Source organism: Aquarana catesbeiana, linkage group LG03 (genome assembly GCF_042186555.1).
Source record: "Aquarana catesbeiana isolate 2022-GZ linkage group LG03, ASM4218655v1, whole genome shotgun sequence".
In the NCBI taxonomy this organism is placed as follows: Eukaryota; Metazoa; Chordata; class Amphibia; order Anura; family Ranidae; genus Aquarana; species Aquarana catesbeiana.
This window is the reverse complement of record NC_133326.1, coordinates 150,692,671-150,718,170: the sequence shown is the minus strand read 5'-3', so window position 1 is coordinate 150,718,170 and position 25,500 is coordinate 150,692,671. Positions and strand designations below refer to the sequence as shown.

Here is a 25,500-nt window from a genome sequence, read left to right as displayed (position 1 = left end):
AATGGAAAATGTCCTACACGCGGTCAGAAATTCCGACAACAAGCTCCTATCAAACATTTTCCATCGGAAAATCCTGTTGTGTGTATGAGGCATAAGTGTGTGGACCAGGACAGGGAATAAGGATAATCTCTCCAACAGGGAGATGTTGTAACAGTTTTTAATAGAGTGTAGAAGACATTTACTTCTGTCTGTGTCCCCCTTGGGGTAATTCCCTATACATCCAGTGTATTCGAATGTCAGGACTGGAAGTGATGGGACACAACAATAAAAATTAGTGATATAGCATCGTTGTTATAAATTATAGCCGTAGTTTTCTGCATTGATAGAAGGGGTGTGCACTAATTTATTGATATTTGTATCCTGTTTAAAGTGATTGTAAAGTTTGACTTTTTTTTAAACAACAAACATGTCATACTTATCTGCTCTGTGCAATGGTTTTGCACACAGCAGCCTAGATCTCCTCTTCCCGGGTTCCCTGCCAGCGCTTCTGGCGCCTCCCCTCTCAAGTGCCCACATAAGAAGCTGCTTCCCACGGGGACACTCGCGCGTGCGCGCGATCATGAGCCAGACTGTTTGCATCTATCCAGCCCCGCTCTCTGCTGACAGGTTTTGACTGACAGCAGCAGGAGCCAATTGCTTCCATTGCTCTGAGCCAACCGCTTCCATTGCTCTGAGCCAAGCCTGTCAAAGCCATGAGAGGGGAGAAGAGCTGCTGCAGACAGGCACAGCGCTGGACCTAGATCAGCTTCAGGTAAGTATTGAGGGGAGCTGGGGGAGAGCCACGATTTTAAAGTTTTTTTTTTTTTATCTTAAACCTCTAAAAACCTTTTACCTTTAGAACCACTTTACATTCTACAATAAGCACAAAATGTTGCAGTATTTACTCACATGTTCATCGATTGTATTTACAAAATGAAAAATGTGTTACTAAACCCAGTGCCCTGCATTCACTATATCTGGTCTCCCACAGTACACAGAACCTGGAAATTATTGGCATTTTTTTTTTAGTAAATATAACCTGCTAAATACCTTTTAACTTCAGCAGTTAGAGCAGTATTGTGACTTCTATCATTGTCCAGCTAAGCACTGGTTAAAAGCTTGTAGGAGGAGTTTTCTAACTGTCCATTGAGACTGCAAGACCCCTGACCCTCTGTTTGGACAGTGCTGATTGGCCCTGTGCTGATCACATGCATCCACCCAAGATTAAAAAAAAAAACCTCTCTAGCAATATACACCAAACTGAGCATTTGCAGCCTGACTCCATAGACTGTGTTATCAGATAATTATTATGGGATAGTGGAAGGAAGGGGAGGTTCAAAGAATGCAGGATCAAACAGCCTTTTTACACAATGCGGAGGATTAACCCCTTAGGTACCACAGTGAGTATAGCAAGCATGCTTTACTGCATATACAGACTGATTTTACTGTTGTGGGTTTAGTAACACTGTAAGGTATTCTTAAATTGCTAATCTGGTCTTTCTTTTTGTTTTGTCCAGGAGATATGAATCCCATCCAGTATGTGCTGACCTGCAAACTCAAATTCTCCAGTGCTATCAGCAGAATCCCCAGCAAACGCTGAGCTGCTCTGTGTTGGCTAGCCAGTACATGCAGTGTGTCAACAATGCCAAACAGGTGAGTTTCAATGATTTTTGAAGCATCCTCCGTTTATGTTCAACTACTGCTTTATCTAGTGCAATAGAATTATATCCAACTATACCTTTTTAACCCTATCGCTGCCAGGCCCTGTGCTCCACTTTTAAACTCAGTTGGCTGGACCAAAATGCAATTTTTCCATTGCTTTTTTATTTTCCCCTACAGCTTTGAGTTTTGTAAAAGACCCCCCAAACCATATATATTTTCAGAAAGCACATGACCAGTAGATTAAAAAGAAGGTACTAATAATTTTTAGGACCCCGGAAGAGTTGTGCAAAATCAAGATTCACTTCAAATTTTCAGAGTTTGTAAAAGACGCTTCAAACCATACATTTTCTGAAAGGTGCTACTGATTTATTTAGGCCCCACAATAGTTGTGCAAATATTTATCAAATGGCTATTTTCACAAAAAAAACCCCACTAAAATCCTTATTTGCACACATAAGCACAACATAACTTGCATAATTCCTGCTAAATTCCTACTAAGGCCTAGTTCAGTGGGGTGTGCTAAAGCTTACACCCATGGAGTTCCGTGTTTACCTGCACGGGGATACACAGGTATTCTGTGCATCCCTGTGCAGATAGTCCTATTCATGTCAGTTGGGACACAGCAGCTACAAGGACAGATCTGGCATCCATGCGGTGTAGGTGCATGGCTCCAAATGCAGACCATGTGAGTTCAGGAACCCACCTGGATGTCCGTTGGAAGCAGTGGCTGTGTTCATGCAGCCTCTGCGTCCCAATTGACATGAATGGGACTGCCTGCATGGAGAGGCACGGAACTTCCACCTGTGCATCCCTCTGCAGCTAAATATGGCCCACGGTATTATGCCCCACGTGGATGTGGCCTTAGGCTTTGTTTAGACTTGTGGTTGTACTGCGTGTCTGCCACCCGCCAACCAAGGTTAAGTTTTCTGGGGGAATAGCTCTGGTCAGCGGATTGTCATCCGCTGGTCAGAGCTATTGCTTTGTTCAACAGAGTCTGCTGAAGAGTTCTGATATAAGCTCATGGTCACTGAAGTGACCATGAGCCTAAAGCAGGCGGAGGAATGAATGTCAGATCCATACGGCGTATGGACCTGGCCAGCTGGAAACAGTCCTGTAGGTCCGTACGCCATATGTACCTGGCAGCAAAAGGGTTAAAGGCCAAGTTCACCTTTTGAGGAAAAAGTTCACATATTTTTGCAGAATAAAAAATGGTTGTTTATTATTTGATCCCCAAGGAGCCTGCAAAGCATTGCGCCTGCTATCAGTGGATCTCAGTCAGGTTCCTGCAGACAAGTCTTACAGCTTTCTACCCGTACCGCTGTATGGACTGATGGTTGGAAAGCTGTAAGGCTTTTAAATGAACTATAAAGGGCGCTCGTGCATGTCCTCACAGTTCATTGAGGACTACAAGCTGTCTGCGCAGCAGAAGACGTGTAGTTCTTTCATTCACAGATTGCTGTGAATGAATAATGCGAGTGTGAGCGAAGCACCAGACAACCACACCGATTTTTAAATGTGTCAGTGGGTTGCAGGGAGAGGATCTGTGCTAGAGTGTGTTACACGGTACACTCTAAATGTGGTTGTATCATGTAATATGCTCCAAAAGGTGAACTTACCCTTTAATAGTTTTACCCATTACATTGAGAGTCTATACCTGTGTATGTATGTATACACTGAGCAAAATTATAAAAGCAACACTTTTGTGTTTGCCCCTATTTATCATGAGCTGAACGCAAAGATCTACGACTTTTTCTATGTACACAAAAGGCCTATTTCTCTCAAATGTTGTTCACAAATCTTTCTAATGGCCCGTACACACAATCTGAATATCGTACAACCTTTTTCACTTAATAGTCGCAAGTAGAAATTGAATAAGTAAATAAAGTCATGAAAATTCTCGTACGACAGGGAAAAAAAGTCGGAAGTGATGTCATGTGTTGTAATGTATTTGTATTGTATTTTTGGACGACAACTATACTGACTAAACGAAAATCGTACGATCTGGAATCGTACAAGGAAAATTTTCGTGCATGTCCGATCGAATAATATCGGATGAACTGTCATGATCGGTTGTCAAAAGTAGTGTACACACGATCCAAAAATCATACGATTCTTCCTCGGACGACAGTTTTCGTACAATATTCGGATCGTGTGTACGGGCCATAAGCCACACCTGTGCAATAATCTTGCTGTCCAATCAGCATCTTGATACGCCACACCTGTGAGGTGGATGGATTTACCTCCACACAGGAGAAGTGCTCACTAACACAGATTTAGATTTGTGAACAATATTTGAGAGAAATAGGCCTTTTATGTACAAAGAAAATGTCGTAGATCTTTGCGTTCAGCTCATGATAAATAGGGGCAAACATAAAAGTGTTGTGTTTATAATTTTGCTCAGTGTACACACACACACACACCTACCTTTTATAGTGTAAGTTCACCTTTTGGAGCATATTACACGATACAACCATATTTAGGGCTCAGATCTTCTCCCTGCACCCACTGTCACATTTAAAAATCTGTGTGGTTATCTGGGGCTTTGCTCACACAGCTGAATCATTCATTCACAGCAACCTGTGAATGAAAGAACTACACGACCCATCTTCTGCTGCGCAGACCGCTTGTAGTCCTCAGTGCATGAAAGTGGATCCCATACATCCCTGAATCTATAGTCATTCCACATGAATGGCTCCATAGGGTAAAGCTTTTTTCCTGGGGATCCATCCATCTGCATCACAGTCCCTGATGTCCCATTCCAGCTTCCATCTTGGGTTTATGGTGGTCCAGATCAGCAGGATTTAACAGCTCACTCAGACCCTCTGTAACTGGGGGTCATGGGTCTCTGGTAAGCGGCCAGGCATTCTATCTATGGTGGTGGACCCAAGCACTTATGTTTCCATATAATTGGACCTTCACTGGATCCTTAAACACATTTGGGTGTTCTCATATGGACTAATATTCACTATTTTAAAATATTTTGCACAACTTATTGCAGCCTTTGTTGCTTACACTTTTTGTATAATAATTTTTATTATTTTATTATTTTTTTGATATATGACATATGCATATTTGTATTTGGTTAAGGTGATGTGGATCACCTTCATAATCATATTCACTGTGTTCTGTCTAAAGCGCGAGTCACCAGTTTTACATTGTAGTCCTCAGTGAACTGTGAGGACACGCATGAGCGCCCTTCATAGTTTATTTAAAAGCCTTGCAGCTTTCAAACTGTCAGTCCGTACAGAGGTACGGGTAGAGAGCTGAAGTTCTGGTCTGCAGGAACCTGATTGCAATCCACTGATTGCGGGTGCAATGCTTTGCAGACTCCTTGGGGAACAAATAATAAACAACCTTTTTTCTGCAAAAATATGTGAATTTATTATTTTACCTCAAAAGGTAAATATAATTTTCCTCAGTGTGTGTGTGTGTGTGTGTGTGTGTGTGTGTGTGTATATATATATATATATATATATATATATACACACACACAGTCATGCTCAAAAGTTTGCATACCCTGGCAGAAATTGGGAAATTTAGGCATTATTATTGAAAATATGACTGATCATGCCAAAAAAATGATTTTGATTCAAGGATAGCAATCACATGAAGCCATTTATTATCACATAGTTTTTTTTGATCCTTTTTAAATCATAATGATAACAGAAATCACCAAAATGGCCCTGATAAAAAGTTTACATACCCTGGAATGTTTGGCCTTGGTACAGACACAGAAGGTTAAAATGGCGATTAAAGGTTAATTTCCCACATTTGTGGCTTTTTAAATCACAATTCATGTCTGTATAAATAGTCAATGAGTTTGTTAGCTCTCACATGGATGCACTAAGCAGGTTAGACACTGAGCCATGAGGTTGTAGAAAAGAACAGTCAAAAGACCTGCGTAACAAGGTAATGAAACTTTGCAAAGATGGAAAAGGATATAAAAAGATATCCAAAGCCTTGAATATGCCAGTCAGTACTGTTCAATCACTTAGGAAGTGGAAAATCTGGGGATCTCTTGATACCAAGCCAAGCTCAGGTAGATCAAGAAAGATTTCAGCCACAACTGCCACAGGAACTGTTTGGGATACATCGTTGAATTGTGCTCCTTAAAAACAACCACACCGGGTTGTCCCGATTCTGAGCATGTGTGTGTATGTATATATGTTTATATATATATATATATATATATATATATATATATATATATTGTATTTACAGTATACAACGGATATAAAAAGTCTACACATCCCTGTTAAAATGTCAGGTTTCTGTAGTGTAAACAAATGAGACAAAGATAAATTGTTTCAGAACTTTTTCCACCTTTAATGTGACCTATAAACTGTACAACTCAGTTGAACAACAAACTGAAATCTTTTAGGTGGAGGGAAGTAAAAATAAAAAAATAAATAATATGGTGGTTGCATTAGTGTGCCCACCCTTAAACTAATCCTTTGTTGAAGCACCTTTTGATTTTATTACAGCACTCAGTCTTCATGGGTATGAGTCTATCAGCATGGAACATCTTGACTTGGCAATATTTGCCCACTCTTCTTTGCAAAAACACTCAAAATCTCTGTCAAATTGCAAGGGCATCTCCTGTGCACACCCCTCTTCAGATCACCCCACAGATTTTCAAATCTGATTCAGGTCTGGGCTCTGGCTGGGCCATTCCAAAACTTTAATCTTCTTCTGGTGAAGCCATTCCTCTGTTGATTTGGATGTGTGCTTTGGGTCATTGCCATGCTGAAAGATGAAGTTCCTCTTCATGTTCTGCTTTCTAGCAGAAGCCTGAAGGATTTGTGCCAATATTGACCGGTATTTGGAACTGTTCATAATTCCCTCTACCTTGACTAAGGCCCCTGTTTCAGCTGAAAAAAAAAGCCGCAAAGCATGATGCTGCCACCATCATGCTTCACTGTGGGTATGGTGTTCTTTTGGTGAGGTGCAGTGTTGTTTTTACACCAAACATATCTTTTGGAATTATGGCCAAAAAGTTCAACCTTGGTTTCATCAGACTATAACAAATTTTCCCACATGCTTTTGGGAGACTCCAGATGTCTTTTTACAAAATTTAGCAGAGCTTGGATGTTTTTCTTCGTAAGAAAAGGCTTCCATCTTGCCACTCTACCCCATAGCCCAGACACATGAGGAATACGGGAGATTGTTGTCGAATGTACAAACAGCCAGTACTTGCCAGATTTTCCTGCAGCTCCTTTAATGTTTCTGTAGGCTTCTTGGCAGCCTCCCTGAACAGTTTTCATCTCGTCTTTTCATCAATTTTGGAGGAACGTCCAGTTCTTGGTAATGTCACTGTTGTGCCATATTTTCTCCACTTGATGATGACTTTCTTCACTGTGTTCCATGGTGTATCTAATGCCTTGGAAATTCTTTTGTACCCTTCTCCTGAATGATACCTTTTAACAATGAGATCCCTCTGATGCTTTGGAAGCTCTTTGAGGACCATGACTTTTGCTGTAGGATGCGACTAAGAAAATGTCAGAAAAGACCTACTAGAATAGCTGAACTTTATTTGGGGTTAATAAGAGGCACTTTAAATGATGGCAGGTGTGTACTGACTCCTATGTAACATGAGTTTGAATGTGATTGCTTAATTCTGAACACAGCTACATCCTCAGTCATAAGAGGGTGTGCACACTTATGCAACCACATTATTTTATTTTTAATTCCCCCCTAAAAGATTTAAGTTTGTTTTTCAATTGAGTTGTACAGTTTATAGGTCACAATAAATATGGAAAAAGTTCTGAAACGATTTCTTTGTCTCTTTTCTTTTTTTACATCACAGAAACCTGACATTTTAACAGGGGTGTGTAGACTTTTTATATCCACTGTGTATGTGTGCATATATATATGAATTAGCATTCTGTTATCTTCTGCCTTTGGTGTATTGTTTGGTTTGCCTGTTTGTTTCTCTGTCTAATCCCTGCAAGTGAATACTCTGCGTGCTTAAAGAATTCTCTAAAATGTGTAAACAAGCTACTTTGCATCTATTGCTAATATTTGTATTATGATGACTGACTGCAGAACTAATTCATGAGTATTAGCACTGTTTTAACAGCAAGCAGAAAAAACTTGCATGGTAGAGGATGCCTGCATTGCAGTTTGGTTTATAGAAATCCAGAATTGTGCCTCAGAAGCAGAAACTTGCAGGCACAGATACTTCAAGTGACCCTGTCTATACAGTTCTGTCCAGCTTATCTTCTGTTCTCTGCCTAAAGCCCTGGTTGCTGGAAGCAATGGGGAAAAAAAGTCTGAGAGGACATCTGGGCATATGTGGAGCATGTGACTCATTCCCCTTGCTCCCATCTAACAGTATTGGTGATTGGCCATTCAGGCGCCAAGCATTGTTACTTGTTAATCCAAAAGTCACAATTTTGGCTTCCTCTTTCTATTCCTGGCAAAGTGCAGTGAGCAGTGTGTAGTCTCCATGCACAGCAATACATAGAAAAAGTGCAATTAGCAGTAAGAAATGGCAGTGCAGAGCCGTAGAATTTTGTGATTTGTAGCTATTAGAAAATGCAGGGCAATATGTAGTAGCAAAGAAAGCCAAGGCCGTGCATATTATCTAGTAACAGATAAGAGTAGGCCTTGAACTGTATGTACTGGTAATGGCATTGCAGTAAGTGAAAAATATGCAGTGGCAGTGAGCAGTATGTAATGGCAGTGCTGTTAAGTGAGCAGTATATAACAACAAAGGCAGTAAGTTGTATGTAGTGGAAGCAGTGCTGGGACAGGTCATCCACTGCCGAGGGCAAAGATGCCAAACTGCGCCCCCGGGGGGTGTAGGACAACAGAAGAAACAGTCCTGAGCTGTCAGGGCACCTGCTGGCAGAAGGCAGCAGGTGTGTTTACAGGCTACAGAAGCACTGCACTGACAGGAGGGAGGAGCTTAGGGGGGGTGCACAGCTCTGCCTCCTCTCGGCTCTCTCCCCCAATTTTGGTCCTCTCCTGGACACTTCTGTGCTCAGCTGTGGGCTGTGCTCTCTCTCCCGTTCTGCATGTCTGTGATTGCTGCTGGCTTCTGAATACAGGAACGCTGCACTGGCAGGAAGGAGGGCTAGCAGAGAGAACACCGCCCACATTGCTTTGCGGCTCTCTCCTCACCGCTCCTAGCACTGGGCTGACAGGAGTATTGATGTTGCTGTCACTACTCCTGCCAGCCTTATAACAGAAGGAAAGTGCCCCCATCCCTACAGTAAACCATGGCGCCCAGGGCATCCGTCCCTCCTGCCCATCCCCTTGTCCCAGCCCTGAGTGGCAGAGCATGACAGTATGTAGTGACAGTGCAGTGAACTTTAAATAGTATCAGTGAAGTAAGCTGTAAATAATAGCAGGGCCCGGCAATGAGCAGCATGTTGTGACAGTGTCAGGCAGTGTGGCGTGACAGGGCAGTACAGCGAGCAGTGTGTGGTGGTAATGCAGTAAGCAGTATGTAGTGGCAGGGCAGGAATTTCCTTGGCCATCTTCTTTTTGTAGAGTGTAGCAAGCAGGGGCCCTGGGGTGGGACACATGGAGGGAACTCCTGCAGTAGCTTCTCCCTTCCCAACAGCCTCTTATATGGCTTATGATGGAAGACTCCTTAGACTGCTATATCTCTGCTCCTCAGCATCATCCTATCTGCAGCAGTTTCTTTTGCGAGGAGAATCCCTCCGCCAGAGTGAAGTGACCACCCATGCAAAGAGGTGGCCACCCCTCCAACCTTGCCTGCCTGGGGAGAAGCTGCTAAGCCTTGAAAGAGTGCCTGCCAGCTGCAGCCCCAGAGTGCTCCAGGAAATGTGCAGGGAAGAGATGCACAAGAATACACACTGCAGCCAAGAAGAGAACCACAGGCAGCCCCTCTTGTGTTTAGTCGTCAGGAATTTATTTATTTTTTTGTAGTAAACCTGGTGACCCAGTATTGTACAGCCCTGCTCTAAGGTGCTGTTTTGCCAGGTATTAGGTTAATAAAGAGACATATACCATGTTTAACCACCTCAATACAAGGCATTTGCACCCCCTTCCTGCCCAGGCCATTTTTCAGCTTTCAGCGCTGTCAGACTTTGAAAAAAAAGTTTTTCTTAGTTTCTGTCAGTAAATTTTGTAAATAAGTAATTTTTCTCATTCACTGATGGGCGCTGATAGGCTGCACTGATAGAGTGGCACTTATGGGCACTGATGCGGCACTTATGGGCATTGATTAGGTGGCACTGATGAGGAGGCTTGAATATGCCACACTTCTGTGCACTGATAGGCGGCACTGATGGGCACTAATAGGCGGCACTGGTGGGCACAGATGGGCAGCACTGATAGCCAGCACTAACTGTAATCACTAATGGCCACTGATTGCTGGCACTTGTGGGCACTGATTGCTGGCAGTTGTGGGCACTTAATTGTAATCAGAGCAGTGATGATCAGTGCCCTGATTACATACCTAGAGGTCCTCTGCGAGGAGATGCCGCTGATCGGCTCTCCTCTCCTCACGCTCTTTTTCAGTGTGATAATTACTGGCATCTCCATGTATACATGTGACCGGCTGTGATTGGAAACAGCCGATCACATGGTTAAAGAGATCAGAGGCGCTCCGTGTCCTAGCAGCGCGGCCGCGTGCGAGAGTGGTCGTTCTGGGAAGCCGTCATATGACGTCCACCCAGAACGAGAGCCGCACCGCCAAGCCGTCATTTGACGGTGGGCGGGCAGGAAGTGGGCTGCTGATAGAAATCAGGGGGTCCCATACAGACTACCTGATAGGATCCCCCCCAAAGAAAATATTAAAGCTATATTTCAGTAAAAATACAATAAAATAATTATTAGCAGACGCAAATACAACACAACTCACACAATTCCTGCTAAAGCTAAAAGACAAAACTGAGTTAATAAATAAAAATGATGAAAAAAGTATACACGCTGGGCAGCTCCGGGATCAGAGAGACAGAGGGAGAGAAACAAAGTTACAGAGATAACAAAGTCAGGAGCAAAGCTAACATTAGAGCCAGCACTGGGAGTGGGTGGCCCGCGCAGGGAGGGGGATTAGTGAGAGGCTACTGTCTCTTTCCCAGCAGATAAAAGCTGGCAGCAGGGAGAGGGAGCGAGACCAGCTTTCAGCTGCTGGAGGAAGAATTCTGCAATTGTCATCCATCACTAATTCTCTCCCTGTGTGGGCCCCCCTTGTGTGCTCGGGCCCCCTACAAGAGGACCGGTGGTCCCCCCCCCCCCATCAGCGGCCCTGCATGTAGCCATATACCCAGGATGGGTAATAAAGTACCTTATAAAAGTACCTAAATATATGATATTTAAAAATAGGGAAACCTTTGCATCTAATGCTTAAGCCCACCATAGACGGGAGAACGCAATGGCTCCTGTGGTTGTAGGAAAGGAAATGGCCCGCATTAGGTGTATCGACAGAGGATCCAGAAAATGGCTGAGAAACCAATAACTATAACACTGCTCATTTTGTAGCACTGTTCACATCTTATTTATGTTGTCTTCATAATATAATATCCCCATATGTATCTGTAAAGGGATTCTAAAGTGGTACAATAATATTGTGAACTTAGTATATTAATTCAATAGACCATCGAGCGACCTCCTGTGTTCACAATGCAGCAGGACAGTTGCTCAGCACAGGACCTGGCTTTTCAGCTGCCACCGGCATCCCAAAAGACCAATATACCTTTGTAAAAATTACTTGGAATTCATCTTTAACCGGTTCCCGACCAGCGCACGCCGATGTACGTCGGCAGAATGGCACGGCTGGGCAAATGGGCGTACCCATTTTGAATTTGGCGCCGTGCCATTGTGTGCGCACTGGCCGTGAGCTCCGTGAGTCGGGTTGCAGACTTGATCGCCGCGGGGATACCCGCGATGGCCTCACGGAGAGGATGAGCAGGGAAATGCTACTGTAAACAAGCATCTCCCCGTTCTGCCTAGTGACAGTGTCACTGATTTCTGCTCCCTGTGATCGTGAGCAGAGATCAATGACGTGTCACATGTAGCCACGCCTCCCACAGTAACACTCCCCAGGACATACTTAACCCCTCCCTAGCCCCCTAGTGGTTAACCCCTTCACTGCCAGTGTCATTTACACAGGAATCAGTGCATAGCACTGATTCCTGTATAAATGACAATGGTCCCCAAAATGTGTCAAAAATGTCCGATGTGTCCGCCATAATGTCGCAGTCACAATAAAAAACGCTGATCGCCGCCATTACTAGTAAAAAAAAAAAAATTAATAATAAAAATGCCACAAAACTATCCCCTATTTTATAAACGCTATAACTTTTGCGCAAACCAATCAATAAACGCTTATTGCGATTTTTTTTTTTTTTTTACCAAAAATATGTAGAAGACTACGTATCGGCCGAAACTGAGGAAAAAAAATGTTTTTTTAAATATTTTTTGGGGATATTTATTATAGCAAAAAGTAAAAAATAATGCTGTTTTTTCCAAATTGTCGCTATTTTTTTGTTTATAGCGCAAAAAATAAAAACGGCAGAGGTGATCAAATACCACCAAAAGAAAGCTCAATTTGTGGGGAAAAAAAGGACGTCAACTTTGTTTGGGAGCCACGTCGCACGACCGCGCAATTGTCAGTTAAAGCGACACAGTGCCGAATCGCAAAAAACGCACCTCGCTCCGGGGGCTTAAGTATTTCTGAAAATTGTTCATACATGTAAACACTACATGATGGGGTTTCCTGTTGTCTGGACCCCTATAAAAAGTAATATGTTTGTTTCTTTGCATGCTGACAGTATTTTATACTGACTCTGTAAGTAATGTTCTGCATTCACAGATTTTTATGTATGTTTCATCTGGCACAAATATTTTCAATACTTTCACAGCATATTTGTCTTTGTAGTCTTGATACTTTAATCCTGCTGATGGCACTGTTGCTGTACATCTAGCTTCTGTGTATTACCAGCTCCGTGTACCATTGACATGGCTTCTCTCGTAGATGCATTCATTTACATATAATTTAAGTGATGCAATAATCTTAATTTTGTATTTTTTATGGCCCTTTATATACATGTTTTAATGAACAATGCAGGCACATTTTTTTACTGAATGCATACTACACGTTTACCTCTTCCATGTAAATCATCTGATGATTTTCTAATCAATGCTAGAAAAATTAACTTCCATCAGTAGGTTTCTCTGGGATACACTTTCAATTTCTTCTAGACTCTTTGAGCCTCATCTAGTCTGTCTGAAAATGTTTTCGTTGTAGATTTTTTTTCTGATTGGTTGTTTAGGGTAAACACAGACAGTGCTCGCTTCAGATGCAGAGAAACTAGGCCAATTTGAAAAAATACAGCAAAACATTTATCGTTGTTATAGAATGGCATATCTTTGATAACTAAAGCCATTTTTTTAGGAAAGGTGCACTTGTGCTTTAAGCCTGAATCAGGAAAAAACTACATGTTCAGTTCATCTTTTATGTGTTTTTCTGTATCCTTGTAACATGCTCCATGAGCTCCCATGCCTCCCCTCCCCCACTTCCATTTGTTTGGAGCAAGCCATGCGTGTTATGTGCAGTCTTATGCTCTGCTCTATGTGCACTACACATCCCTAAGGATGAGCTCCGGCGTGTTCGCATGCTGCACGTGCCGATCCCGCCAGGAAGTTGGCACGGCGCAGCGCTAATCACTAGCAGTGAGACATTTTCCCGATGTGCGGCTGCAGAGATCAGGAAATGTCTCACTGCCTGTGATTAGCACTTCGCCGTGCCGTCTTCCTGGCGGGATCAGCACGTGCAGCATGCGAACACGCCGGAGCTCATCCTTGCACATCCCATAGTCGATGTCAGGAGAGGGTAAGAGAAGGTAGCTGTGTTTCTACATACAGTGGGACCATGGAGAACAAACGTAGCCACCCTCTAACAGATATTCGGATCACAGCAGCAAACAGGAATTTAGACATTTGGAACAGTCTAAGAGCAATGGTAGACACTTTTATGAAATAAGTGTGTGTGTGTGTGTGTGTGTGTGTGTGTGTGTGTGTGTGTGTATATATATATATATATATATTTATTTATTTATTTATTTATTTATTTAAACCAAGGTGGGACAATTCTGCTGTGTAGCCAATGTACTTTTCACAGGATTGCATCCAATGTGGATTTCCTCCAGTTTTCCACCAAACACATAACAAGAAGTTGAGGATGCAATCCAGACCTTTGCAATATTCTCTGTGCTTCAAATCTTCATATACATATATGAAGATTTGAAGTACAGAGAATATTGCAAAGATCTGTAATATCTTTTTTTTTTTTTTTTTTTTTTTAACCGTGCTTAAAGTGGATGTAAACCCGATTCATGAAATTTGAGCTGGGCACATATCTGCAGTGTTTTGTTATCTCAATGTCCCGTAGCTTTGTCCTGCTCCATTCTTCTGTTGCTTGATCATTCCCGACAAGTTCTCCGTCACATGTGATAAAAGCAGCTGGAGTTTTGTGTTGGGGAGGATGCTATAAATAGATTAGCAGAGCCGTATTCAACGAAAGGATCTGAATATCTTTACCTATGAGGAGAGAGGATGTGGGCCTTTCCTCCAATCGGCTGTCTTGGGCTGTATGCCCAGGCTTCACTGCAGTCTTAACCAGGAAGAGAAAATCTACTAACACGAAGTGCACTTTCTAAAGGATATATACAGTTGAAGACAGCAGATATACATGTAAAACTTATGTAGGGAGAAATTGTTTTCATCCCTGTGTATCATCTAAAGCTGTTCACTTCAATGGGTATATGTGAGGGTTTACATCCACTTTAATTCCTGCTTCAGCAGTGCAGCCTCCTAAGCAACCTCTCCTCCAGCCTGCACTTAACGTTTAGTCAGCACCTTTACTCTGTTCAGTGATTGATTAGCAGAGATGTTTGAAAGGATGACGTTAAAAAATACAGATCCATCCAGGTGAAGCAGTAAACTTATGCTGTATAAAAATCAAGAATTTATTTAGTCATGGAGATCAAAAACATTTCAGCATCACTGTATAATTGCCCTCAGTTTGTATTATTAACCTTCGGAAGAAACTATGTGATTAGACCGTGTTTTCTGTTATAAATAATTTTTTTTTACTGAAACAAGATAGATTTCGTTTGTTTTGTAATGATTTCAAATTCTTTAACATAATGTATAGGAAAAAAGGAAACCCCCTGTCAACACAAGTACAGAGTAAAAAGCATTTATTATTGCACATAAAATTTGATCACACAAACATGTAATGATCCGTTAAGAACAAAAACATAACAAAATGACATAGCAAGCATAGAATTGTATTGTAAATACTCTCCGATTATTGAAAATCTCTAGTACCCGATGTGTTTCTGGTTCAAGCCCTTCGTCAGGGGTATTGGATAGGAGAATATGTAGTAATAAATTTGTCTAATAAAGAAAGTAAAAAAAGAATATCATAGCAATATGACATGGATAATGGCAGCCATAAAAGAAAAAAATTACAAAAAGTTGTTCATGGGACACCTACCATGTGATTGGGCAGGGGAAGGGGAGGGGTGGGCATAGCAGCTGCAGTGTCTCTACTGTTGAAGATGGTGAGACCTGTTGGGCTCCCAGAAATGCAGCAGATACAGGTATCTGTCTTCTGGAGTACAATCTGCTGTATTTCCGGGATCCCAATGCTGATCCTTTTAGGTCTCAGCATCTTCAACAGTAGAGTCCCTGCAGCTGCTATGCCCACTCCTCACTTGCGGCATAGCTGCTTTATGTGCCTTTCTCCTCTCTCACAACCCCAGGTGTCTCCAGTTTATCTCCCGCAGAGCCAAAAAGCTGTCCGATATTAATAATAGAGAGGGGTTCAGGAGATGTCATGCACCTCATATAGTGTATCTTCACTTTTTACAAAGTGACAGAATTTTTGGAATTCAGCTTGAACTTTAGGGACACAGTTGTGCAGATACTAGAAGTATTCATTATACACATATAAAAGAAAATTTTGCGCACAGAAAATATGTCATAGGCCTGGGTATACTAAAGTCTGCACATGTGATAGGCCATGTTTACCTGTACGGCGATGCATAGGTGTTCTGCATTAAAGATGGTGCAGCCATAAGACCATACAGTAGAAGAAAATATTACAACGCACACATGCAAAAAAGACATTTACCTCCAGCAAGGCTAGTTTAAAACGCCTAAACATTTTCAAAAAATATGGGGATTTGGTCACACCATATTGCTATATGGTGCTAAGCCCACTTACTGCGACAAAGTACCCCCTGTGCATCCCTATTTTGTCAGTTTCATTGATGTTAGTTACATACGCACATACATACCCACATTCCGAATACCTTTTGTTTTATAAATGATCACATGTCATCTGTTTACAGTTGCACGAGGTGCTTAGAGGGGGGGGGTTAGCGTGCCAGCAGGAGGTAGAGAAACGGCAGTACACTGGTCTTTCCAGTGAAGAGCTGTGCAGGGGGGCATGCCAGCAGAAGTGTGACCAATGGAGTACAGGCAGGCTGTTCTCCCAAGTAGAATGCAAAGAAGAAAATTGGCCACGGTGGGATGAATATGCTTTCATGCCTGGCGTAGTGAGTTTAAAATAGGAAAGCTGGGGGACTGGTAGAATCACCAGGGATTTCACACAAAGGAAGGAAATAGAACAGGATGCTTTTTAATACAAGTACATGGTAGAGGAGACACACATGAAAAATATGAAATTTTAGGGTAATATACACTTTAATGTAAAAATAAAATAATCGTCAAAGTGAAACTCCTGACAAAAACAATTTTTTGATACGTGTACTGTAAAAATAAATCTAAACAGACAAAGTGTGTGTTATGTGTTATTTACAACTCTGACTATCTCTTACCCCCATAGAGGGCAGTCAGCACTGAATGTCCAGCGCTTAGAGATACAGTTCTAGCTGAAGTACTCAGATCACAATGGGTCACTCACATTCCAGCTCCTTCATTTAGTAAACATCTTGCATCCTTTTCAGTGAATGAATTAATGCAAGAGGCTCTGTGATTAAAGGAGGGCTGGAGTTTGTCACATTTACTGAATGGAGGAGATGGCGCTTTCTGAATGGTCCCTGCTATCTTCTGGGCTCTGTGTGTCTCCCAGAAGGCAGCGTGGTGAAGGAGGAGGGCCGGATATTGCGTAGTTCACCGCACAATATTGTGGCGATCTTTCCCCTGGAAGTGGGAGCAGATACCTGGATTTGATAGGTATCCGCTCCCCTCTGAAAGGTGCTAAATGTGGCACCGGAGGGGGGGGGGGGGGAATCCGATCTGCATAAGTTTCATTTCTGGATGGAACTCCTCTTTAAGGGCAAGCAATGTGAGATCTAAGAAGCTCTTAAAGCTTTGTGTTAAACAAGTGCGTGGAGAACTAACGCATGGTGGGATACCTGACTGGACACACTAGCTGCCGTTAATTGAACAGAGTGAAGCAAGTATGACCAACTGGTTAAGAATAAAGTTATGAGAGAAAAGAAAAAAGGGGGGGGGGGGGTAGTAAGAATAAAAAGGAAAGGAAAAAGAAAAAAGGGGCACATAAGATAGGAGAGGGGGAAAGAAGATGGGGGCGGAAGAAGAGGGTAAGGAAGCACTGGGAGAGAAGGCTCCCGAGAAGCTATGCTGCTCCCAATGTTCACAAGCACTGGTTCTGACTGCTATTTTATTATCGGTGATGATTGCACTAGCAGAATCCTTCCTCTATTCACCTCTTCAATAAAGAAAAATGTTTACTTGGCAGAGCCGAGCAAACAGACATGTAAAGGCCTGTACACACGCATTGATTTTCAGATGTCAATTGTGTTACGACGACCGATCATCCGCAACTCTTATCGTTCGTACGGTGCTTTTGTCAGACAAAAGCTGGATGTGCAGACTATAAAATTTTTGTCCAATGTGAACTCAACGTCTGATTTTCGTTTCATCAGTATGTTTTTTTTTTACGAAAAAAATTGTAAGAGCAAGACTACGCATGCTCAGAAACGAAAGAATACATACAAATCGTTACGTCACTTCTGACGTTGTATTCTGTCAAACAAAAATTCTCGTACTGTTAGTAACCTCTTCACGTTCGACATGAGCCTAGCATGCCACAAAAATCAGACGTTCTGTTGTCCAAAAATCAAAACGTGTGTACGAGGCTTTAGTCAGGAATGGGCATTTAAGATAATCTGAATCTCCACCCTTGGGTTGTACATAGTAGTTCAGGTTTACCCGGAGGAATATACAGCCTGTGGAAATTGTAAGTTCAAATATGTTGAAGTCAACAAATATTTAGGGCTTTACTCAGTGCATACAGATAAAGGTGATATACATGAATAAGAAAAATTTGCCTTTTCACCTAATTATTCAACAAAATTATTAAGAGACATAATGGTGTACAGTTGAAAAAGTAAGTAAAGGATTGCTATCAATGGCTGATATTGCCCTGTAACAAAAATTACTTCTTGTAGGCATTTTGTATAACTGCCTACCAATCTCTGACATCGTCGTACCAGCACACTTGGTATGATGCAGAATATCTAGTTGATCTGATGATTATAAGCTTCCTACGCCCCGGAAACAGCAAAGTAACCCCAAACCGTAAACTTTTCATCACAGACCTTCACAGTTGTTATGAGGTTATTTTTATGAAATCGTGTTTTCGGTTTGTGGCAGATGAGCCTACTGTTGCTTTGACCAAGCAACTCAAACTGTGATGGATCTGTCTTCGGCACTTTGTTCAAAGAATACCTGGACTTTGCTTATATGTACAGTGGCAAACTCTAATCTTGCTCTAATGTTTTTTGGATGGCAAAGTCTTTTCCTTAACACATCTCATGCAGGTTTAATTGGTTCAGTCACTTTCTGATTGTAGATGCATGAACTTCCACAACAGTTACCTGAACACATGGAGATGAAATTTTGGTGTACTTGGAGCCTTCTTTTAGCATCAAACGGGCACCGCTTGATAATGCTGGTCTGCCCTGTCCTGAACAAATTGGCAGTTTGAAATCTACACCTCTTGTAGATACATTTCCCTACAGTGGAATGATTGATTTCAGTTTATTTGGCAATGTTTAAATGCCTTGCCAGACTAATAGGCATCCACAACTTTTTTTACTGAGGGCCTAAGCCTCGGTTCACACCAGAGGCGGCACGACTTGCAGGTCGCCTCATCGAGGCGACCTGCACACGACTGCCGGGGCGACTTGCAAAACGACTTCTGTATAGAAGTCTATGCAAGTCGCCCCAAGCCGCCCCCAAAGTTGTACAGGAACCTTTTTCTAAGTCGGAGCGACTTGCGTCGCTCCGATTAGAACGGTTCCATTGTACTGAACGGGACACTACTTGTCAGGCGACCTAGGTCGCCTGACAAGTCGTCCCAGTGTGAACCGAGGCTTAGAGAGTTCCATTCACCTCTGTACTCCATAAAGGGGTTCTGATCATTAGCAACTAATCTGGAACAGCAGATTCTAATTTCATGGATTTGAAGTAGTGGTAAATGTTGGGGTGTGCTTGCTTTTTACATGTGCAATATTGTTAATTTGGATCATGAAAATTAATATATATGTCAGTTTGTGTCATTTGTTCAGATATATCACTGCTATGTTTAGGCGCTATTTGAAGATAAAATGTTTACCTGTTCAATCACGAACAATTAAAGAAATGAAACATGTCCAGGGGTTGTACTTTCTTTTCCACTTAAAGTGTTAAAGGCACCATAGTGATGGTGTTGGTAGTAGGGCAATGTCACAAGAATCCTCAAATACAATCAGCTGTTTATTTAACCCCCCCCCCCACCAGTAGCTATTATATCAGATGTGGGTCAGCTAACCTTTTAATTTGCCTGCATCCACGTAAATTAATATTTTGAGACTTTTGGGGATTTTTGTTTTTCTTCTGCATCTCTTTATAGCTTTCCTGTTAACTCATACTCATAAATAATTACGGTATCTCACAAAAGTGAATACACCTCACATTTTTGTAAATATTTTATTCTAACTTTTCATGTGACAACACTGAAGAAATGACACTTTGCTTGTAAAGTAGTGAGTGTACAGCTTGTATAACAGTGTGAATTTGCTGTCCCCTCAAAATAACTTCACACAGCCATTAATGATTAAACCGCTGGCAACAAAAATGTCCATATTGGGCCCAAAGTGTCAATATTTTGTGTGGCCTCCCTAATTTTCCAGCACTGCCTTAACCCTCTTAGGCATGGAGTTCACCAGAGCTTCACAGGTTGCCACTGGAGTCCTCTTCCACTCCTCCATGACAACATCACGGAGCTGGTGGATGGTAGAAACCTTGCCCCACAGATGCTCAATAGGGTTTAGGTCTGGAGACATGCTTGGCCAGTTCAGCGCCTTTACCCTCAGCTTCTTTAGCAAGGCAGTGGTCATCCTGGAGGTGTGTTTGGGGTCGTTCTCATGTTGGAATACTGCCCTGCAGCCCAGTCTCTGAAGGGAGGGGCATCATGCTCTGCTTCAGCGTGTCACAGTACATGTTGCCATTCGTGTTTCTCTCAATGAACTGTAGCTCCCAAGTGCTGGCAGCAGCCCATGACACTCCCACCACCATGCTTGACTGTAGGCAAGACACACTTGTCTTTGTACTCCTCACCTGGTTGTCGCCACACACGCTTGACACCATCTGAACCAAATAAGTTTATCTTGATCTCATCAGACCACAGGACATGGTTCCAGTAATCCATGTCCTTAGTCTGCTTGTCTTCAGCAAACTGTTTGCAGGCTTCTTGTGCATCATCTTTAGAAGAGGCTTCCTTCTGGGACGACAGCCATGCAGACCAATTTGATGCAGTGTGCCGCATATTGTCTGAGCACTGACAGGCTGACCCCCCACATCGTCAACCTCTGCAGCAATGCTGGCAGCACTCATATTTCCCAAAGACAAGCTCTGGATATGACGCTGAGCACGTGCACTCAACTCCTTTGGTCGACCATGGCAAGGTCTGTTCTGAGTGGAACCTGTTCTGTTAAACCACTGTATGGTCTTGGCCACCATGCTGCAGCTCAGTTTCAGGGTCTTGGCAATCTTCTTATTGCCTAGGGCCATCTTTATGTAGAGCAACAATTCTTTTTTTCAGATCCTCAGAGAGTTCTTTGCCATGAGGTGCCATGTTGAACTTCCAGTGACCAGTATGAGAGAGTGAGAGCGATAACACCAAATTTAACACACCTGCTCCCCATTCACACCTGAGACCTTGTTAACACTAACAAGTCACATGACACCGGGGAGGAAAAACGGCTAATTGTGCCCAAATTGGACATTTTCACTTTAGGGGTGTATTCATTTTTGTTGCCAGCAGTTTAGACATTATTGGCTGTGTTTTGAGTTATTTTGAGGGGACAGCAAATTTACACTGTTATACAAGCTGTACACTCACTACATTACATTGTAGCAAAGTGTCATTTCTTCAGTGTTGCCACATGAAAAGATAGAATAAAATATTTACAAAAATGTGAGAGGTGTACTCACTTTTGTGAGATACTGTATGTATAATTAAGTATTAATAACTTCATTTTGCTAAATTCTATTTTGTCCTCATCTAATGTCATCATTTGGAAAAGCGCTGTCAGCAGTTTCTTTCTGTGCAGCTTTTTGTTCTTTGCTTTGTTTTTAACATATGTCTATTGACAGGTTTATTTGACATGAATGAAATATTAAATCCCATGCACAGAAATAGCAATGTATTATTGCTGATAATTAAGCTCTCTGTGAGCCAGGAAAGCTAGACATTTCTCTGACGCTTCCAGATACTTCACACAGACCCAATGGCATGGGTCCTATGTGCCTTTCCCTTACTGGATACTCCTTGCTAAAGATATGGGTGAAATGAACTAAAATGAAAAGCTGTTTCTTCATTTTTAAAATGAAGGAATTTCTTTTTATGTTACGATTTGTACAAAAACACCTTGGAACAAAAACTGTTGAGAGAAGTACAGCACACACACAAAACTTCTTCATAAAAATACCATAAAGTTAAAATACCCATCCTTTAATTGCCTTTATAATGCAGTCTTATTAATTACAGTAGTACTCACTAAAGTGCAATGAATGATGTGGAGAAGTGTGGCATCTAAAAAGGGAATTTCACTAGCTTTAACTACACTAAACTTCCATAAACAGTTTTTGTTGTGTTGCCAGTCTACAGAACATTACTGCCTTTTGTCTTTTTATTAATGGAAAATTTCAGATGTAAATTATTAATGTTGGACAGCGCTAAAACTGAATAAATAAGTAAAAATAAAACTAAAAATACGTACCTGTGTGATTTAATCACTGTCTCCCAAAATGCAAATTTATATAAATTACCATAAATCTACACAATCCCAAAATACCATATTCGCATCAAATTCGTATATCCAAATTCATAAACTTGAGAATTAATTAATAAAAAAAAAAATTCATAAATCAAAGTGCATCAACCTGCAAATGAATTAATAAGTAAATGACAATTTCCAAATCTTAACTTAAAGTCCATAAATATTAAGTCCTTAAAGTCCATAAAGGAAAATGTACTGTGCTCAAATTAAAATGCATTAGTAACCGTGCACCAGGATTAAAAGTGTCCGTGCCTGCAGTAATTCCACCAATCTTCCACCATAGAGTGAATTTTCAATGGGTGCCACAAATCCACACTAACAATTCACCAAACAGATTATCCTCATCAGCATTATAAAAATACCAGGGCCCACTCTCCTCCAAAAGACTCCAACCTTTACCGCTAATTCATCCTCCTCATCTGTGTCAATTATAATGGAGAAACCCAGAAAGGAAAGAAAGCTTCTATCGTGTAAAAAAGTTTGATTCAAAAGCATAAAAATAACTGCACTTAAGAGTCACCGTGTCAACCCTACACTAGGGAACACACAGCTTGTGGTATTACCATAGCTGCATGCTTGATGACATCATGTCCAAACGGCCCCACCCTACTTGTTTTGTTTTGACATCTTCAAGACGCGGTATTAAAGATGTCAGATATTCGTTTTTTTAATACACTTTTCAGGATAGCACCTATTAATTTTATCAGAGTCTGGTGGTGCAGATTTTTTTGAGAACACTATTAATGGAATACAGCAAATTTGTTGAATGCTACTAGTACATTATTATTATTATTATTATTATTTAGGACTGTGGGCGGGGTCCATAAACTCCACCCACAATAGGCTGCTTGCAGAAAGTTTTTGGAGGGAATGCAAGACCTGGAAGCTCCTGTAGAGGGAAAGTGCAGAAGTTGTTTCATCCCAGATCACTGAACAGATCTGGAAAAAATACACACGTAGCACCAGGATCCATGGAAGAATACACATGTCTCTTGGATTAATCAATTGTTTATTTAGCCTGTAGTTCAGTTTTAGGTAAAAGGGGATATACAGGTAAATAGCTTTGGAGCATACATGGGTATTTCTGTTTTTCAGCTAATATTGAAACCTTTTACCATTAACCATCTTTATTATTTTGCTGGAGGATCTCTAAAAAGGTGTAACTTGACTATACCTGTCAATCATCAAAAAATAACCCTTGGACTCTGATAAAAATCTTTAAAGCCACAAAATCAGATTTTGAATGTGTTACATTGGAATGAATACATGGTTTCTGCATTAAGTGACATTTTTCTTTTTTATTTAGAGCATGCTTGGAAGAGGCGGTTAGGATCCCTGTGTCCTTTATGTCTACTCACTGTGCAGTTACAGGGAGAAGAGCATCTGAACTATTAACGTGAGGCCACAAAGATGATCACAGATGAAGACAGAAATGACATTAAAAACAATAATGAATTCAAGATGCCACTGGATTCTTATTGGAACACACTTCCATCCTTACAACAAAGTCCTTAGATTTCCAAACTGATGTTCTGTATGTGCATTTATTATACACAGATATTCATGTTTTCTGTAAACGCCTTACCCAATAGACTTCCCACTTCCTATTCTACACACTATAACATTTTTGCTTTTAGATAATGAAAATCTGTTAATTTTCCTCCGTTGATGTCTCTTATTTAGATTTTTGCAGCCACTCTGTTATATCTTATTGTACTGGACAGTTTGATATCAGTACCTGAGTTCTGAACTCTATTTTATGCCTGAGTTCCTAATAAATATATATTTTCTGATTGACATTCAGTTTTCAATGATTTCTTATGTTAGTTCCCTTGTTTCTAGAATACAATTATTACTTGGTGAATGCTTTCTTACAGATACTTGACACATATTAGTGATACCAAATGCAAAGGTAATATGTAGCTACCTAGAGACCAGACAGAATCAAGTAAGTTTGAGTCAGTTGATCTGCTTTTAACCACTTGCTGACTAGCTCACATACATATACGTCAGCAAAGTGGCTCATTCCCACGAATCGCTGTATCCTTACGTCGGCTCCTTTAAGAGCCATAGCAGGCACAAGAGCCAAAACGGGGATTTGTGTATGTAAATACACAAATCCCCATTCTGACAGGAGAGGAGAGACAGATCTGCTGTTCGTAGTAATTATGAACAGCGAAATGTCTCCTCCAGTCAGTCCCGTCCCCCCCACAGTTAGAAACACACCTGAGGGAACACATTTAACCCCTTGCTTGCCCCCTAGTGTTAACCTCTTTCCTACCAGTGACATTTACACAGTAATCAGTGCGTTTTTATAGCACTGATCGCTGTATAAATGTCAATGGTCCCAAAAAAATCTCAAGTGTCCGATCTGTCGGCCGCAATGTCGCAGTCCCACTAAAAAACGCAGATCACCGCCATTACTAGTAAAAAATAAATGCCATAAATCTATCCCATATTTTGTAAACGCTATATCTTTGAGCAGACGAATCAATATATGCTGCTTTTTTTTTTTTTTACCAAAAATATGTAGAATACATATTGGCCTAAACAGATGAAGAAATTCTTTTTTTTTTTTTTTTTTGGGGGGGGGATATTTATTATAGCAAAACGTAAAAAATATATATATATTTTTTTTTTTTTCAAAATTGGTGCTCTTTTTTTGTTTATAGCACAAAAAAAAAGCAGAGGTAATAAAACACCACCAAAAGAAAGCTCTTTGTGGGGGAAAAAAGGACATCAATTTTGTTTGGGTACAAGGTCGCACGACTGCGCAATTGTCAGTTAAAGCGACACAGTGCCGTATCACAAAAAATGGCCTGCTCATTAAGGGGCAAAATCTTCCGGGGCTGAAGTGGTTAATCTTTGACGCTTCAGACTAAATACAAAACGACGTGTGTAAGGTAGGTTGTGTCAAGATATAAGTTGACCAATCAAAACTTAATAAGATCTACAGCAAGCATAGAGTTAATCATCTTGTGATTATGGTTCATCAAGAAGTCACCATTGAAGGATGTTTATTTCTTGTGGCTTTTGGATGTCATTCAGGAAATAACCATCTGGATGGGTTTCCAGGAACTTGCTTTGCCGCAGGTTCTCCAAATATAAATCATACGTTTCAGTAGTCATCAGAATTATTTATGCAGTGTACGTATAAGATAAAAAACAAGCAAGGATTAACATTTTCATAATGAAGACATTTTGTTCTAAGCAGCCATCTTGCCTCCTCAGAGACATGCCATAGGAAAAAGCTAAAGTACAAATGTAAGATCAGCCGTTAAATGCCCCATAATACTTAAAGCCAAACTTTGATTACTGTCACCAGTCAGTGTCCCTGATCACTGCCTCAGCAGTCATATGAGGATGCTGTACTGCACTGGTGACAAATGTAAAAATAAAAGTGCAAATACAATGTATTTATTTTCTTAATTTTTCAAAAAATTGTAAAAAAAAAAAAAAAAAAAAAAACAATTACCTTGGACTGTCTCCTTTCAAAAAAGGGGCCATTTGGGGAATGTTTTTACTGTCCTGCTATTTTAGGGCCTCAAGAAATGGTTTG

General features: G+C 41.1%; 1 protein-coding gene across 1 annotated transcript in view; it reads left to right on the top strand.

The window, feature by feature from the left end:
• CHCHD3 (coiled-coil-helix-coiled-coil-helix domain containing 3) overlaps positions 1-23,740 on the top strand; it is a 245,425-nt gene extending 221,685 nt beyond the window's left edge. The window contains exons 7-8 of the mRNA XM_073619418.1: positions 1,497-1,632; positions 23,248-23,740. Of these exons, the coding sequence (XP_073475519.1) occupies positions 1,497-1,632; positions 23,248-23,271 (160 nt within the window). The 3' untranslated portion in view covers positions 23,272-23,740. The remainder of the gene's footprint in view (positions 1-1,496; positions 1,633-23,247) is intronic.
• Positions 23,741-25,500: the final 1,760 nt, after the last annotated feature.